The 19,577-nt window shown below is 40.4% G+C and overlaps 1 protein-coding gene across 3 annotated transcripts in view; it reads right to left on the bottom strand.

Moving 5' to 3' along the window:
- LOC137436180 (beta-1 adrenergic receptor-like) overlaps positions 1–19,577 on the bottom strand; it is a 78,573-nt gene that overhangs the window by 55,529 nt on the left and 3,467 nt on the right. For 2 of the 3 annotated variants that reach the window (XM_068129905.2, XM_078786842.1), the window contains exon 1: positions 13,836–14,082. The exons of the other annotated variant lie outside the window; for it this stretch is intronic. In XM_068129905.2, the coding sequence (XP_067986006.1) occupies positions 13,836–14,052 (217 nt within the window). In that variant the 5' untranslated portion in view covers positions 14,053–14,082. Of the gene's footprint in view, positions 1–13,835; positions 14,083–19,577 lie in introns of those variants that run through there. 3 annotated transcript variants of the gene reach the window in all.

Here is a 19,577-nt window from a genome sequence, read left to right as displayed (position 1 = left end):
AAGTTCATTGGAATTATGTTGACATTATTCTAGATTTTGTTAATGTGACCTTTAAAAGAAACAAAAACCACATTTGACATTTCGAAACAAATAAATTGATCCTTGAAAGTGATGTAAACTTATATCGACATCAAGTCATGGACAGTACTGTGTTAAACTTCTGTACGTTTTCCAGAAGCATCTCTTTATTTTGCACATTAGCCAAAAATTTTTTTAACAAAAGCAAAAGTTAAATTACGACTGGGATTACGGACAGTAAAATTACAGTTCAGTACTTCGTGTAACCCCCACGAGCATTCAGGAGAGCACGTACACGTTGAGGCATGCTGATCACGAGATTTGCCAAGGTTTGGACAGGAAGCGCTTGCCATGCAGTGACAATAGCCTGCTGCAATTCACACACAGAGGCAGGCTGCTGGTCCAAGTGGTCGATTTGACGCATTAATGCTGCCCACAAGTTCTCTATCGGATTCATATCCGGGGACATGGCAGGCCACTCCATATGCTCTACACCTCGGTCAGCAAGAAAGTGTTGGATCATGCGAACACGATGAGGCCGTGCATTGTCATCTTGGAAGACAAAGTTTCCTCGAAAGGCTGCACGAGCAAATGGAAGCAATGTTTCTTCCAGAATGGCCCTGTACTTGAACTGGTTCAGGTTTCCATTCAGAACAACCAGGTCAGTTTTGCCCCCTGTATGAAAAGCAGCCCAAACGGTCACCCCACCACCTCCAGCTTGGACTCTTGGCACTATACAATCTTTGTTGTAGGCTTCATGCACTTGTCTGCACACTCGGACGTGGCCATCTTGACGATAGACCAGAAATCTAGACTCGTCACTGAAGATCACGTGATTCCAGTGTCCTGGCTGCTATTGACGGTGCTCTCTGGCCCACTGCAATCGGCGATGGCGGTGTTGTCTGGTCAGGCGTGGCTTTCTCTGGAGACGCCTGGCACGATAGCCTGCTTGAACCAGTCGTTGGTTGACTAGCCTTCTGGATACAGGCACATTTGTCAGTTGCTGCCACTCAGCCCTAAGCCGATTAGCTGACTTGGTACGGCCATTGTGGACTAACTGGTGCAGCTGGCGATCATCCCTCCTTGTGGTTCTGCGGGGACGTCCTGGCCTCGGTATTGGAGTAGGGACACCCCTCTGAGCATTTCGTTTCAGAATCTTTGAAACCTGACCTTGAGTGATGCCATACTGCTGAGCAATAGCACGCTGTTTCATGCCGTAATTTCGCAAAGCCACCACTCCATGACAAACAGCATTGTCGAGTTGACGGACCATCTCTAGAGGAAGCGGCAATAACTTTTGGAGATGTGCAGCAGTTGTTTTCCACTATTACAGAACGCAACAACCCTTGTATACCCGACTGTGAAGCCATTCATCAAATGCACCTGTCCGTACATTTTGCCACGCCACCTGTGATATAATCCTGTTGTTGACTTCTTGCTGCGATAGACAATCAGTGACATGGTTCTTTTAACAAATAAATCACCAAAGTGGAAAAGAAACTCACCAGATTGATATACTGAGTTAAGAAAGTAAACCCAAGTCAAGAAAAAAAAAATATTCCATATTAAATGCCAAGTCTGTATATGAACGTTTCTAGAGCATTACTTGGTTCCTCCTCAGAACACACAGGTAGACCAGCATGCCTATAGTTTTTTTTAACATAAATTTTCATTGATGCTTTTACTTCACAGTTTACAGTTATATCATTTACAATTTTCAAATGGTAGATATTGATTGATGGTGTTTTTTTATAGACCCGTTTCCGTTTTTTGAATGTACATTTTCATTTACGGACGCTTTCCGATGGTTCTGTGATTTTCCCGGTGTATCACATTTGATGTCCGTCGGCCTGCAAAATTTCAGCTTTCTGCAACAATCAGAAGGTACTGAACAATAATATCAGTCAGTGAGTGAGTGAGTGGTTAGAATGAGCTTTATATTCCACGAGTGTAGAATGCTTACACGTTGTATAAGCAATGACAAACCATGCTTTGAACGGAGGTGCATAATAAATAGAAGTTTTGTAATTATAGGCAAGCATTACTGATCTGATGTTAGATATCAATTTCGGTTTTTGACCACCGAAGGGGACCCGGTGATGACGCTCACTGAAAGGGAGTATTCAGTTTTCACTCCGGTTGTTTCCTTGTTACTTGCGAAAATCGAAGATTTATTTTCTTACTAGCAGAAGTACCCGGCATTGCCGGGCGGGGGAGGGGTGGGGGGGGAGGGGAGGCATGGGAGAAGAGGTGGGAGGGGGAGGGGAGGAGAGGGGGAGGGGGAGGGATGGGAGGAGGAGAGGGATGCGAGGGGGGATGGGGGGGTGGAGGGGGAGGGGGGAAGTACCCGGCATCCCGTGTATAAACGTGAGGGCGGGGAGGGGGAGGGGGAGGGGAGGGGAAGGGATGGAGAGGAGAGGGGGGGAGGGGAGTGGAAGGGATGGAGGGGAGGAGAGGGGGGGAGGGGAGGGGAAGGGATGGAGGGGAGGAGAGGAGGGGAGGTGGAGGGGAAGGGGCAGGGGGAGGGGGAGGAGGAGGGGATGGGGGAGAGGGAGGGGGAAGGGGGAGGGGAGGAGAGGGGGGAGGGGGAGGGATGGGAGAGGGGAGGTGGGAGGGGGAAAAGGGAGGGGGAGGGGGAAAAGGGAGGGGAGAAGGGGAGGGGGGTAGGGTGGAGGGGGGAGGGGGGAGGGGGAAGGGGAGGGCCAGTCAACAATGACGTTGCAGTTCTCATGGTCGGAGAGCAGCACAACAATCGCGACATCGTCCTGAATCTTCGCAACAGCACGAAGCGGATTTTGGAGACTCACCGATCCTGTGACGCCCTCCAGTACCGGCGTTGCCGGGTGGGGGAAGGGAGACCCATACATTCCCAACCCGTACATTCGCCCTCTCGACTCAAGCTCACTCGAACAAAAGCCTCGCACAAATTACACCGTGAAGGCCCAGTGGCCATGTCTATGCCACAAATCAAGTACGTGAGCGAGTCGGGCGCACTGAATTGAAAATATATAGAACGCTCATACTCCGTGAAAAGTGACGCCAACTGGCGGCGGGGATGGAATAACTCACATTATTTCAACCTGAGAGGTGTTTCACCTCGCTCCGGTGGATTTACCTGCCGATGCGCTTATTACTTGGATTTGTCCCAATGGAGCAAGGTGATTAAGAGGTCAAAGGATACCAGAGTCAACGACTCTGAAGTTCAGCTACATCTTAGCTCAGCCACAGCTAAATACAACACAAACTATACATGAATAGGCTAACAACGGCACGTTAACATTTATTTTTATTTTTTTTACTTTACTTTAAACACATCGCAGACTCATGCGGCACACTCAATTGATTGTGCTTATTCGGAACATCACGTGATCGCTCTGAGCGAATCAGCGCGCTGCTCTGCCACCGGTCAGAATCCGTGTATAATATTCCTCGCTGAAAAAAAATATATGTGAAACATGCTACTATCTATGCTAAATCATGCTAAATCATGCTAAATGCTAATCATGCTAAAATAAAATCGATGCTACTTGCTGGCGGCAAGGAACATCACGTGATCGCGTCACGAACATCATTCGTGATCACGTCATCACGTGATCGTGATCGTCATCAAAAGCACGAATCAGCGAATCAGCGCGCTGCTCAGCCACCGATTCAGATTCGCTGAAAAAAAATATGGATCTAAAGATGAAAGAAGAAAAAACCTATGTGGTGTGAATGGCAATGTTCCTCGCTGAAATGTGAAAAAACGCAATCGCTTTTCCCTCTGAAATACGTGCGAACGCGTAACTGAGTTAATGGCAGCAAGGAACATCACGTGATCGCTCTGAGCGAATCAGCGCGCTGCTCTGCCACCGGTCAGATTCCGTGCATAATATTGCTCGCTGAAATGCGCTGAGGTAAAAATATGGTAAAAAAATATTATGAAATAAATTTTTAGGTCGGCCATGTTCTTCCCAGGCTCAATGGCCATGTCTGTGCCAAATATCAAGTACGTGAGCCTCTCCGTTTAGGAGTCTATCGGTAACATTACACACACACACACACACAAACTGTGTTTTATACATATAGATTACTTGGCAATTTATTTTTTTTGAAAAAGCATCTTGATCACTCCTGTGTGTGTGTGTGTGTGTGTGTGTGTGTCTGTGTGTGTGTGTGTCTGTGTGTGTGTGTGTCTGTGTGTGTGTGTCTGTGTGTGTGTGTGTCTGTGTGTGTTTCTGTGTGATTGTTACTTGCCCAAAAAAATTGCCAAGTATGTTGATCACTCCGTTTTGTGTGTGTGTATGTCTGTTCGCTCACTTGTACTTTCCGCAGATCACAATTTTCAACCGATCTTCACGAAACTTCACCAAACGGTGGAGTTTGTGGTCCAACAAAATCCTATATATTTTTGAGTTCAAAAGGTCAACATAGGCCAAAGGTCAACCACTTTTTTTTGAATTTCAAGAATCCTCAATTTTCATCTGATTGACTTGAAATTTGAATAGGATTAACATATCGGCTAACTGAATTCAACCACCAACTATTTTTGAGATCAGCATTGGCCAAATGGTCAACATAGGCCAAAAGCCAACAACAATTTCAAATTTCTAAAATCGTCCATTTTCATCCGATTGACTTGAAATTTGAAGAGGATTTTCATATCAGCAAATTGAATTCAACCACCAACTATTTTTGAGGTCAGAAAAGGCCAAAAAGTCAACATAGGCCAAAGGTAAACAACAATTTCAAATTTCTAAAATCCTAAATTTTCATCCGATTCATTTGAAATTTGAATGAGATTTTCATATCAGCCAACTGAATTCAAGCACCAACTATTTTTGAGGTCATCTTAGGTCACATGGTCAACATAGGCCAAAGGTCAACCACGTTTTTCAAATTCCCAAAATCCTAAATTTTCATCCGATTGACTTGAAATTTGAATAGGATTTTCATATCAGCTAACTAAATTCAACCAACAAATATTTTTTGATAAACATAGGCCAAAGGTCAACCACATTTTTCTAATCTCTAAAATCCTCAAATTTCATCCGATTGACTTGACATTTGAAAGGGATTTTCAGATCAGCTACCTGAATTCAACCACAAGCTTGTTTTGAGCTCAACATAGGTCATAAGGTCAACATAGGGCAAAGGTCAACCACTTTTTCCGAATCTCTAAAATCCTCACTTTTCATCCGATTGACTTGAAATCTGAATAGGATTTGCATATCAGCTTAAATAAATCAACCACCAACTGTTTTTGAGGTCAACTTCGGCCAAAAGGTCAACATAGACGAAGTTTCTAAAATTGTCAATTTTCATCCGATTAACTTAAACTTTAAAGAAGATTTGCATATCAGGTCACTGAATTCAACCAATAATTATTTTTGAGGTCAAAAGGATGCTCTACTGAGTGCCATTCTACTTTGTTCTGTTTTGCCAAGTGTCACTCTGAGTGATTTTTCATCTGTCTGTTTGTTTGTCACCGGCCTACAGGTCACAATTTTAAACCGATCTTCACGAAACTTCACCAAATGTTAGAGTTCGTGGTCCGACAAAATCCTACATATTATTGAGGTCAAATGGTCAAAATAGGCCAACGGTCAACCACTTTTTTCAAATATCTAAAATCCTCAATTTTCATACGATTGACTTGAAATTTGAATAGTATTTACATATCAGCTAACTGAATTCAACCACCAACTATTTTGGAGATCAACATAGGCCAAAAAGGTCAACATAGGCCAAAAGGTCAACAACCTTTACGAATTTCTAGAATCCTCAATTTTCATCCAATTGACTTGAAATTTGAATAGGATTTTCACATCAGCGAACTGAATTCAACCAACAACTATTTTTGAGATCAGCATAGGCCAAAAGGTCAACAACCATTTCAAATTTCTAAAATCCTAAATTTTCATCCGATTCATTTGAAATTTGAATGAGATTTTCATATCAGCCAACTGAATTCAAGCACCAACTATTTTTGAGGTCATCTTAGGTCACATGGTCAACATAGGCCAAAGGTCAACCACGTTTTTCAAATTGCCAAAATCCTAAATTTTCATCCGATTGACTTGAAATTTGAATAGGATTTTCATATCAGCTAACTAAATTCAACCAACAAATATTTTTTGATAAACATAGGCCAAAGGTCAACCACATTTTTCTAATCTCTAAAATCCTCAAATTTCATCCGATTGACTTGACATTTGAAAGGGATTTTCAGATCAGCTACCTGAATTCAACCACAAGCTTGTTTTGAGCTCAACATAGGTCATAAGGTCAACATAGGGCAAAGGTCAACCACTTTTTCCGAATCTCTAAAATCCTCACTTTTCATCCGATTGACTTGAAATCTGAATAGGATTTGCATATCAGCTTAAATAAATCAACCACCAACTGTTTTTGAGGTCAACTTCGGCCAAAAGGTCAACATAGACGAAGTTTCTAAAATTGTCAATTTTCATCCGATTAATTTAAACTTTAAAGAAGATTTGCATATCAGGTCACTGAATTCAACCAATAATTATTTTTGAGGTCAAAAGGATGCTCTACTGAGTGCCATTCTACTTTGTTCTGTTTTGCCAAGTGTCACTCTGAGTGATTTTTCATCTGTCTGTTTGTTTGTCACCGGCCTACAGGTCACAATTTTAAACCGATCTTCACGAAACTTCACCAAATGTTAGAGTTCGTGGTCCGACAAAATCCTACATATTATTGAGGTCAAATGGTCAAAATAGGCCAACGGTCAACCACTTTTTTCAAATATCTAAAATCCTCAATTTTCATACGATTGACTTGAAATTTGAATAGTATTTACATATCAGCTAACTGAATTCAACCACCAACTATTTTTGAGATCAACATAGGCCAAAAGGTCAACAACCATTTCAAATTTCTAAAATACTCAATTTTCATCTGATTGACTTGAAATTTGAAAAGGATTTTCATATCAGGTTAGTGAAACCAACCACCAACTATTTTTGAGGTCAACATAGGCCAAAAAGTCAACATAAGCCAAAGGTCAACAACAATTTCAAATTTCTAAAATCCTCAATTTTCATCCAATTGACTTGAAATCTGAATAGGATTTGCATATCAGCTTACTGAAACCAAGCACCAACTATTTTTGAGGTCAACATAGGCCAAAAAGTCAACATAGACTAAATTTCTAAAATTGACAATTTCATCCGATTAACTTGAACTTTGAATATGATTTGCATATCAGGTCACTGAATTCAATCACCAATTATTTTTGAGGTCAAAAGGATGCTCCACTGAGTGCCAATCTACTTTGTTCTGTTTTGCCAAGTGTCGCTCTATTAGTGATTTTTCATCTGTCTGTCTCTTTGTTTGTCACCGACCTACAGGTCACAATTCTAAACCGATCGTCACGAAACTTCACCAAGCTGTATAGGTCGTCCCAATTGAGAAGCCTATTGATTTTGAGGTCAAAGGTCAAAGGTCGTCGAGGTCAAATTTCTAAAATCGCCATTTTAAATCCGATTGACTTCAAAATTGAACAGCATTTGCATATTGCTTCACAGAATTGGGAAACCAGCTATTTTTGAGGTCAAAAGGTCAACTGAAGGTCAAACTTCCAAAATCATCAATTTTCATTTGAAAAACGTCAATTTTCATCCGATTGACTTGGAAATTGACCAGCATTTGCACATCGTGTCACTAAATAGGAAAACCAACTATTTTTGAGGTCAAAAGGTCAAACGTCAAATTTCCTTATATTTAAACTTAAAGTCAAAAAATTCAACCTCATTGTATAATAAAAGAAGTTCCAAATGTTGTAGAGAAAAGACATTTGTGGCAAAGAGAATGGTTCCAAGTTTTACAGTTTGCCAGGTGGATATGTGATAGGTCCCTACGTCCATCTGTAATTTGCGTGCAGGTCGGTGATTAAACCACGTGGATGTTCGCATGGATGTTGTTTTAAACCACGTGGATGTTTACATCTGCCACCTGGCGGATATGTGATAGGTCCCTACGTCCATCTGTTGGAGGGAGGATGGGGTCAAGGGGACTAAACAGAAAGGCATTAAAGCGATTTCAAACTTACAGGTTTAAAGCCGATGTCTTTCAAAAACTTTGGCAAAATACTAATGTCTTTTCATCGACACGTCTTTCAAAAACATTGGATTTTTAACAATAAACAAATAGGTCGGAAGAAGAGAAAAGAACAGAGCTGCAAAAAGCGGAAGGATAAAACGAACTCAACGCGCCCTCGGGGGATCACACAAGGACATTTTTACTAAGGAAGAATAAATTATCGTCCATATTCAAACGTGGGACACAGCAGGAGATTAATGGGACAGATTAGAGATCCCTAGACCTGTCCGCAGAGCTGAGCTGTGCAGAAACACCATCAAGCAGACGAAGTGGTGTAGTGATAAACCTGGAGGTACTGCTCCGCAAAAACGTCGGCTGTGACGTCATCACCAAGGTTGTTTTTAACATGACACGAAATCATTTGTCTCCAAAATGAGTTATTCATGAAATACACACATTTTACCATGATAAACAAAAGCTTCAGAATTCCATTTAAAAGTCACATCAGTTATTCTCTATACTCTCTAACGAACTATCTACTATAAATGGATGAGTTGTGTTTGTGTGCGTGTGCGTGTGCGTGTTTGTGTGAGGCATACTTTCTGTGTCTATTAATTACGTACTATTGAAATGTACCTTTTAACCCTTTAGAGTTTAGACTGCTGAAACCCTTTAGACCTTGGAAGACCCTTCAACACTTGAGACCCAAAAGACCCCAAGGACCCAAAAGCTCTGAATGACCCAAAAGTCCCCAAGGACCCAAAAAATATTGATGATACAAAAGTCCCAGATGACCCAAAAGTTCTTAATGACCCAAAAGACCCAAAGGACCCAACAAGTTATTGATGACCCAAAAGTCCCTGAGGACCCAAAAGACCCAGAGGACCCAAAAGACCCCCATGAGTTCGGAAGGCAGGTATGCTACAAGGCCGTGAAGACCAATGAAAATTTGGTACAACGGACCAACGGGTCTCCGAGTATATTTAAATAAATACGTTTTTTTTATTTAATACCTTATGGTGAGGGCTGACAGGATGGCCTGGAGATGTGCACACGCACCTCGAACCTGTCAATCCTGGGTTAGAATCCCGACACAGCTATAAACTGTCATCCCGGTATTTCCCAGGTCGGGAGATTCATCAGTGTGTGCACCGTCCCTCGGATGGACGTTAAACTGGACATCCTGTCGACCCGTATGAGTTATTTCGTTGTTTTTTCATGGTGTCTTTCCTGGAGTTGACGAAAGAAGATAAAGCTTTGGGGCGGGATAAACATCCGAGAATGTTGAAGGACATGGCAGGGCAGGTAACCATTATGTTAACATATATAACGACGTCATAACGATCTGCGCTGCGAACATGAGCCCGTGTCATTGATGTATTATAGGGCTACCGTTGCTCGTACCGCGTGATGATCGCCATTTAGATTGTTCACAGGAACTGCAGCCACGTCACTGATCCACCCAATCCCAGACTTCACCTGGTTGGAAGCATCCAGAATTTTCCATACCTTCACGTCTTCCAGTGTGTAAATACTTTTTGTAAACATAAGATAATTCACTAAATCTGGATATTAAATGGATCAAAGTCCGTCTCGCTTCTGGACCTTGTTGTATTTGGCATTCCATACGGGACTTTGTGTCATATACATCACCTGTATTGTTATAACTAGCGTGACTCGGCGCTCCGCCGCCTCACCACACGTCGTTTCAGAGGGGTAGGCATCTATGACCATTTTGGTGTCTTTTGTGTCTTCATGGTGTTTTGGGTCTTCAGGGCCATTTGGGTCTTCAGGGTCTCTTGGATCATCTGGGACTTAAAGGGTATTTTGGGTCTTTGAGGTGTTTTGGGTCTTCAGGGTCTTTTGGGTCTTCAGTGTCTTCAAAGGCTTTTGGGTCTTAAGGGTCTTTTGTTTCCTCTGGGTCTTTAAGAGTCTTTGGGGTGTTTTGGTTCTTTTGGGGGTGTTTGGGTTATTTGGGGTATTTAAGGGTCTTTTGGGTCTAAAGGGTATTTAAGGGTCTTTGGGGTCTTCAGGGTGTTTTGGGTCTTCAGGGTGTTTTGGGTCTTCGGGGTCTTTTGGGTCTTTTTGGTCTTCGGGGTGTTTTCGGTCTTTTGGGTCTTCTTGGTGTTTTGGGTCTTCAATGTATATGGGGTCTTTTGGGTCTTCAGTGTCTTTAGGGGCTTTTGGGTCTTAAGGGTCTTTTGGTTCTTCTTGGTCATTAAGGGTCTTTGGGTCTTTTTGGGTCTTCAGGGTATTTTGGGCCTTCGGGGTGTTTTGGGTTTCCTGGGTGTTTTGGGTCTTCAGTGTCTTTAGGGGCTTTTGGGTCTTAAGGGTGTTTTGGTTCTTCTTGGTCATTAAGGGTCTTTGGGTCTTTTTGGGTCTTCAGGGTATTTTGGGCCTTCGGGGTGTTTTGGGTTTCCTGGGTGTTTTGGGTCTTCGGGGTGTTTTGGGTCTTCGGGGTGTTTTGGGTCTTCAGAGTGTTTTGGGTCTTTGGGGTGTTTTGGGTCTTCGGGGTGTTTTGGGTATTTTGGTCTTTAAGGTTTAAAGGGGTATTTTGGGTCTTCAGGGATCTTTGGGGTTAATTTGCAAGTTATGGTCACTATACTGTACATTAATATGTTGATTGATCGATCATCACGAAATTTGATCAGGTGATAGGCAATCGATCTCGGTGGTCACCAACCAACTTTCGTGAAAATCAGTCCAAACATTATGAAGTGACATCACAAAAATGTGAAACACTTGTTTGTTCAGCACTTTTCTTCTGCGCCATTCTATTGGCTTATTTGTTTTTGTTTTTTAAAAAATATTTCTCTTCTGTTTTAAACATGCCATGTTTGTTTTTTTAATGGATTTTTTTGAATTGTTTTTTTAAAAACTTTTTTTGTTAATTCACCATTTGAATTTTATATATATTTTTATCTTGTTACTTGCAAAATCAAAGATTTTTCAACTATATTGGTCGGTTGCATTTGTTATTCTGTCTATTTCTTGCTTTGTTTGTCACCGGCCTACAAGTCACAATTCTAAACCCATCGTCATGAAACTTCACCAAGTTGTAGAGGTCGTCACAATTGAGAAGCCTAGAAAACCAACTATTTTTGAGGTCAAAAGGTCAAAGATCAACTCAAGGTCAAACTTCCAAAATCATCAATTTTTATCTGAAAACCCGTCAATTTTCATCCGATTGACTTGAAAATAGAACAGCATTTGCATATTCCCTCACTGAATTGGGAAACCAACTATTTTTGAGGTCAAAAAAATCAAAGATCAACTTAAGGTCAAACTTCCAAAATCATCAATTTTCAACTGAAAAACCATAAATTTTCTTCCGATCGATTTGAAAATAGAACAGCATTTGCATATTCCCTCACTGAATTTGGAAACCAACTATTTTTAAGGTCAAAGGTCATCTCAAGGTCAAACTTCTAAAATCATCATTTTTTATCTGAAAAAATCTCACTTTTCTTCCCGTTGACCCGAGCTTTGATCAAGATCGTCAATTTTAATATTGATGAAAATGGACAATTTGCTGTATTAATGGGAACATTTGGGGGGGAGGCGATTTTGCAAGTATCGTGTTCTGCATGACGTCTTCTTGTTTATTTATTTGGCATGGGGCAGTGTACTTTGAATGTATATGTCCTTGTTTTCTTTCTTTTCTCATCTGGGCAATATCTCAGGCACCTTTTGAGTTAGGAAGCTATTTGGACATGACAGTGACCAAGTGACGTGGCTACAAAGGGTATTTTTGATATATTCATTAAACAATTAATCGATTAATTATTTAATTATTCTATTAATGACTTGATTTTTTTTTTTTTTTTTTTTTTTACATAATCAAATGAAACAGTGGTGGTTTAGATATTCTATTAGCCAATTGATGTTGGTTTAAATATTCCATTAGCCAATTATTAATTAATAATTTAATTATTTCACAATTATTATTTATTTATTTTCGTTATTAATCACATATTTATTTTCTTTCTCATCTGGAAAATATCTCGGGCACCTTTTGAGTTATTTTTGATATATTATTGGTATTTTTGATATATTCATTAAACAATTAATCGATTAATTATTTAATTATTCTATTAATGACTTGATTATATATATTTTTTTATTTACATATTCAAATGAAATAGTGGTGGTTTAGATATTCTATTAGCCAATTGATTAATAATTTAATTATTTTACGATTATTATTTATTTATTTTCGTTATTAATCGCATATTTATTTTCTTTCTCATCTGGAAAAAATCTCAGGCACCTTTTGAGCTTGGAAGCTAATATTTGGACATGATAGTGACCAAGTGATTTGGCTGTCAAGACTATTTTTGATTAATTGATTCATTGATTAATCAATTAAACAATGAGTTAATTAATTATTTGATTAATGACTAAAAAATTTTTTTTTTCAGTGACACATTCGGATGAAATGGTGGTGGTTTATGTGTTCTATTAGGCAATTGATGAATTTTTTTTTTTTACATTATTATTTATTTATTTTCATTAGTCATTTATTTATTTTCTTTCTCATCTGGGCAATATCTCAAGCATATTTTGAGCTTGGAAGCTAATATTTGGACATGACAGTGACCAAGTGATTTGGCTATAAAGGATATTTTTGATTAATTGATTAATTGATTAATCAATTAAACAATGAATTATTTAATTATTTGATTAATGAAATTTTTTTTTTTTTTTTAGGTGACAGATTCGGATGAAATGGTGGTGGTTTTTTGTGTTCTATTAGGCAATTGATTAATTTTTTTTTTTTTACATTATTATTTCTTTATTTTAATTATTAGTCATTTATTTATTTTCTTTCTCATCTGGGCAATATCTCAGGCATATTTTGAGCTTGGAAGCTAATATTTGGACATGACAGTGACCAAGTGATTTGGCTCTCAAGGCTATTTTTGATTAATTGATTAATTGATTAATCAATTAAACAATGAATTATTTAATTATTTGATTAATGACAATTTTTTTTTTTTTTAGGTGACAGATTCGGATGAAATGGTGGTGGTTTTTTGTGTTCTATTAGGCAATTGATTTTTTTTTTTTTTTTTACATTATTATTTATTTATTTTAATTATTAGTCATTTATTTATTTTCTTTCTCATCTGGGCAATATCTCAGGCATATTTTGAGGTAGGAAGCTGATATTTGTACATGACAGTGACCAAGTGATGTGGCTATAAAGGATATATTGATTTATTGATTAATCAATTAATCGATTGGTTATTTACTGATTAATCAAATTTTTTTTTTACAATTATGACTTATTTAATTAATTTTCGAAAGGTTAAACTTTTGGATGAAACACTGTTGGTTGAGGTATGCTGTTAGCCAATATTGATTAAGACATGAATGTTACGATTATCATTTATTGATTTTAATTATGCAGTTAATCATTCAATTATCGAACATCTCTCCTTCCCAATATCGTGTCCATGTGCTGCACGGAGGTATCGCCGGGCTCCGCAGACGCCCCGCCAGTGCCGCGCTGGAGGATGTTATTTATTTATTTATTTATTTGGCATGGGGACGGTGTACTTTAAATGTATCTGTACTTATTTTGTTTTTTATCGATAGTAGGTTCATAAAGTACGCGCATTGTTCGTGTTAACGTGGACACAGAGTCTCATTCAGAGTTTTAAAACAATGTGAGATGGATATGAGTATTCAGCTCGAAATGGCATGATGATACACACATGTCTATGGATGGATCGATCGGTGGAGGTGATGAGAATACGGACACTCACCTGGCTGGGCGGTAGACACCAAGCCCGACGTGCCAACTGCCACACACAAGAAGCCTATTGTCATGTCACAAGCCACCAGGCTGAGGTTAAAGGTCGATGTTCCAGTTCGGAGTCTCCGTCGAATGGCTAAGAGTAGCAGGTAGAGACCATTGGAGATGAGTGCAATGAATCCGGTAAATGTGAGAGCAATGAGGTACAGGATGCGGATGACGTCCATCCTTGTAAAGCTTCACACTCTCCTTATTATAATAACACGTGCGTTTCTCCTCCTCTTTTCATCGATTTCTTTCTACTTTCCTCCCATTTTCTTTCCACATTTGACTTTCCAAAGTGTGATTTTAATCAAAAACCCCTCATATTGCTTTCATAATTTGCCCACTCCCATACCAACCATCTTGTTCATAACTTTAATTCATTATGACGCATCTCTATCGACTTCTGTGTTTTTACAAAATCATTTTCCTCCACAGCATCCCATTCCCATTCATTTCACGATTCACTTTAATCACAGGTTGTATTGTAGTTTTACCACAGGTAAAGGAGACCATTGTCCATCATGTTTTGGCCACTTGGATCATCCACAACGGCATTACGCCCTGCGTTTGGCAAAATGACAGTCTCACGTTTTACATCCTTACGCTGTCAATATTCAGATTTTAAATTAATCCTCTGGGCATTAGTCGGTTGAGGTGCGACTGCCTTATGTAACATAATGAAGTGAGGTGTGACAACCTCATTACAAAGTATCCTCCTCCTTGGAGAACAGGCCACACGAGCACAACCGATACTATGTATACTGTGCAAAAAATTAATTAAACAACTATTGGGAGATTTAGGATTGTCAGGATGACCTCGAGGTACACAAACTGTCAGGATGACCAACAGGTACACAATCTGTGAGGATGACCACCAGGTACACAACCTGTCAGGATGACCACCAGGTACACAACCTGTCAGGATGACCTTTAGGTACACAACCTGTCAGGATGACCTCGAGGTACACAACCTGTCAGGATGACCACCAGGTACACAACCTGTCAGGATGACCTTTAGGTACACAACCTGTCAGGATGACCTCGAGGTACACAACCTGTCAGAATGATCTCGAGGTACACAACATGTCAGAATGATCTCGAGGTACACAACCTGTCAGAATGATCTCGAGGTACACAACATGTCAGAATGACCTCGAGGTACACAACCGGCCAGGATGACCTCGAGGTACACAACCTGTCAGGATGACCTTTAGGTACACAACCTGTCAGGATGACCTTTAGGTACACAACTTGTCAGGATGACCAACAGGTACACAACCTGTCAGGATGACCTCGAGGTACACAACCTGTCAGGATGACCTTTAGGTACACAACCTGTCAGGATGACCTTTAGTGACACAACCTGTCAGGATGACCTTTAGTGACACAACCTGTCAGGATGACCTCGAGGTACACAACCTGTCAGGATGACCTCCAGGTACACAACCTGTCCGAATGACCTACAGGTACACAACCTGGCCTCTAAGGTGTCTATAGCCTGGGTTGAAATGTCCACCCAGCTATAAACTACCATTCTGGTGTTTCACATCCATAGTGATTCGTTCTGTAACAGAGTATGGTACATCTGGATCAGAATTAAATTTAGCATCCATGATCTTTTCCAAAATTTGTTTAAATGTTTGTTTACTTTTTTAGTTTCGGTATCCTGGTCACTAAGGCTGAACGTATGTGGAAACCACCTTTGCTGTTCACCAATGGCAAGACACCTCCCATGGTATGATGATGATGATGATGATGATGATTATCCGATGGTAGTCTGATGATGATTATGGTGGTGGTGATGATGATGATGATGATCCGATGGTAGTCTGATGATGATTATGGTGGCGGTGATGATGATGATGATGATCCGATGGTAGTCTGATGATGATTATGGTGGTGGTGGTGATGATGATGATCCGATGGTAGTCTGATGATGATTATGGTGGTGGTGGTGATGATGATGATGATCCGATGGTAGTCTGATGATTATGGTGGTGGTGATGATGATGATGATGATGATGATGATGATCCGATGGTAGTCTGGTGATGGTGACGATGATCCGATGGTAGTCTGATAATTATTACGGTGGTGGTGGTGGTGGTGGTGATGATGATTATGTTAGTGGGGGTGATGATGATGATACGATAGTAGTCTGATGCTTATGGTGGTGGGGTGATGATGATGATACGATAGTAGTCTGATGATTATGGTGGTGGGGTGATGATGATGATACGATAGTAGTCTGACACTTATGGTGGTGGGGTGATGATGATACGATAGTAGTCTGATGATTATGGTGGTGGTGGTGGTGGTGGTGATGATTGTGGTGATGATCTGGTGGTACTCATGATGATTATGGTGGTGGTGATGATGATGATGATTATGGTGGTGGTGATGATGATTATGGTGGTGGTGGTGATGATGATTACGGTGGTGGTGGTGGTGATGATTATGGTGATGATCCGATGGTAGTCTGAAGATGATTATGGTGGTGGTGGTGGTGGTGATTATGATTATGGTAGATGTGGGGTTGATGATGATGATGATACGATAGTAGTCTGATGATTATGGTGGTGGTGGTGGTGGTGATGATTATGGTGATGATCCGATGGTAGACTGAAGATGATTATGGTGGTGGTGGTGGTGGTGATGATGATTATGGTGGTGGTGGGGGTTGATGATGATGATGATGATGATGATATGATAGTAGTCTGATGATTATGGTGGTGGTGGTGATGATGATGATCCGATGGTTGTCTCATGATGATTATGGTCGTGGTGGTGGTGGTGGTGGTGATGATCATTATGGTCGTGGTGGTGGTGGTGGTGATGATTATGGTGATGATCCGATGGTAGTCTGAAGATGATTATGGTGGTGGTGGTGGTGGTGATAATGATGATTATGGTGGTGGTGGGCTTGATGATGATGATGATGATCCGATGGTAGTCTCATGATGATTATGGTGGTGGTTATGATGATTATGGTGATGATCCGATGGTAGTCTGAAGATGATTATGGTGGTGGTGGTGGGGTTGATGATGATGATGATGATACGATAGTGGTCTGATGAATATGGTGGTGGTGGTGGTGGTGATGATGATGATGATGGTGGTGATGATCTGATGGTAGTCTCATGATCATTATGGTGGTGGTGGTGGTGGTGGTGGTGGTGGTGGTGGTGATGATGATGATGATCCGACTACCATCCCACACAGATGATCTGATGGTAGTCTGATGATGATGATGGTGGTGATGATCTGATGGTAGTCTCATGATCATTATGGTGGTGGTGGTGGTGATGATGATGATGATGATCCGACTACCATCCCACACAGATGATCTGATGGTAGTCTGATGATGATGATGATTATGGTGGTGGTGATGATGATGATGATGGTGATCATCCGATGGTAGTCTGACAATGATCCGATGGCAGTCTGATGATGATCCGATGGTTGTCTGATGATGATGATGATGATGATGATGGTGATTATCCAATTGTAGTCTGATGATGATCCGATTGTAGTCTGATGATCCGATGGTCGTGTGATGATTATGATGATGATGATCCGATGGTAGTCTGATGATGTTGATGATTATGGTGATGATCCGATGGTAGCTTGATGATGATGACGATAATCCGATGGTGGTCTGATGATGATGATGATGATGATGATGATCTGATGGTGGTGATGATCCGATTGTAATCTGATGATGCTCCAATGGTAGTCTGATGATGATCCAATGGTAGTCTGATGATGAACCGATGGTGGTCTGATTATTATGATGATGATGATCCGATGGTAGTCTGATGATGATGATGATGGTGATTATCCGGTGGTAGTCTGATGATGATGATGATGATGATGATCCGATGGTAGTCTGATGATTATGATGTTGATGGCGATGATCCAATTGTAGTCTGATGATGATCCGATGGTAGTCTGATGGTGATGATCCGATCATAGTCTGATGATGATCCGATCATAGTCTGATGATGATGATCTGAGGATAGTCTGATGTTGATTATCATACGATAGTAGTCTGGTGATTATGGTGGTGGTGGTGGTGATGATGATTATGGTGATGATCCGATGGTAGTCGAGTTGATTCAAAATCAATCGGTTAATTATTTTAACTAAAAACGCCACTACCGACACCTCGAGCGGACAGTCAGTTATGTTATTATCCTTGTTCAAATGTGTAATCCAAAATACCTGTCCACACTGGAAAACGTGGTAGTCTAGGCAAGAAATTCAAAAATGTGCTTATTTAAGCTGCGTGAGGCATTTTTGAGGAAAAGCAAACAAATAGGTTTTTCTGAAAGGGATTTTCGTGCTGAATATGAATATCTTGTTTGTGTTTCCCAAAATTGCCTAATTAGGTCATTAATTAAGGTCAAAGGTCAATAAGCGCAAAATTCAAGTTTTCATAGAAATTATTTTATTTTTAATATCCAATACAGTGGCGAAAAAGTTTATCGAGTATCTATCATATGAAGCCATATATCGTATGTCAAAGATTTGAAGTTAATGGAAAATGTGAAAGAAATGTTTGCTTCTGAAGAGAATATCTCCGTAACGGTTGGACTTTTCATGCATTACCATATGGGTTTAACCCCTCCCGCTTTTGACATGTCAATGCACTCGTGAAATGGTTTTTCTGGCTTCGTCTTTTTTTCTCCAAAGGTGAATTACTATGGAACCAGTTATAATCCTGAAGGGCCAGATAGAGGTATCCTTTGAGCTGCGTATCATATGTCAGCTGAGTGGTCGAGCTGAAGATGAGCCGTTTAACCAGACCCAACGGGGCTTAACTACCGTGAAAGAAGCAACGGAGATGAGGAAGAAGCTACGGAATGATGACTATAGGGCTGCCGTTGACGGGCTGACATCGCTCTTCGCAGAAAATTCGGAACCTGCGCCAGAACTCCAGTGGCACAGAGTGTGTTATTCAAAGTACACACATAAGAACAATATTAATGCTAAACTATCCAATGAACAGCGTGTAATGAACAGTAGGCCTACTGATGAAGGTAGACCAGAACGATACTTGCGCAGCTGTTGTAACAAAATGGACTGGAAGTTATGCATTTTCTGTCAAGACCCGAAAAGCAAGAAGACAACGAGTAACGTATCTACTATGAATATGAGTTCAAACATATATAATAATGCAAAATATGTTCATGAGGTATTTGTACGCATTGCAGATACAAATGACTTGGTTGCAGCTGAAGGATGTTATCATTGAAACTGCCTGAATAACTTATATAGAGATGCTAATGGAGCCAAAAGTGATAACAAATCGACTGACTTGGCCATAGTTTGGCTCTGTCAAGAACTGAAACATTCTGCCGCGAAAGGTCATGTTCTTGAACTTTCCTCTGTGCTTGAAAGACACAAAGATCTTTCCAGCGAGGCAAACTGCGAAATACCATTGTCGTTTCTTAGCAGGATTACAACTTTCAAGATACTTTAGTGAGGTTTGCTAGTCATGCGCAATCCAACACCATCCGAGAGACAAACCCTCGTAGTCCCAACAATATTCGATCATGTACCTGTGTCAGAGACAGTAAATGAGCCTGTCCAAGAAACTATTCCTATTTTCAAACCAGACGATGATGAGTTTAGGTCCATAGTTCATGTCGCACCGAAACCTCGAAGTGATATATTGTCACACCCAGCCTTCAAGGGTGCAAATGT

Source organism: Myxine glutinosa, chromosome 11, assembly GCF_964187855.1.
Source record: "Myxine glutinosa chromosome 11, kmMyxGlut1.1, whole genome shotgun sequence".
NCBI lineage: Eukaryota > Metazoa > Chordata > Myxini > Myxiniformes > Myxinidae > Myxine > Myxine glutinosa.
The sequence above is the reverse complement of the archived record's forward strand: the minus strand, read 5'-3'. Positions and strand labels throughout refer to the sequence as shown.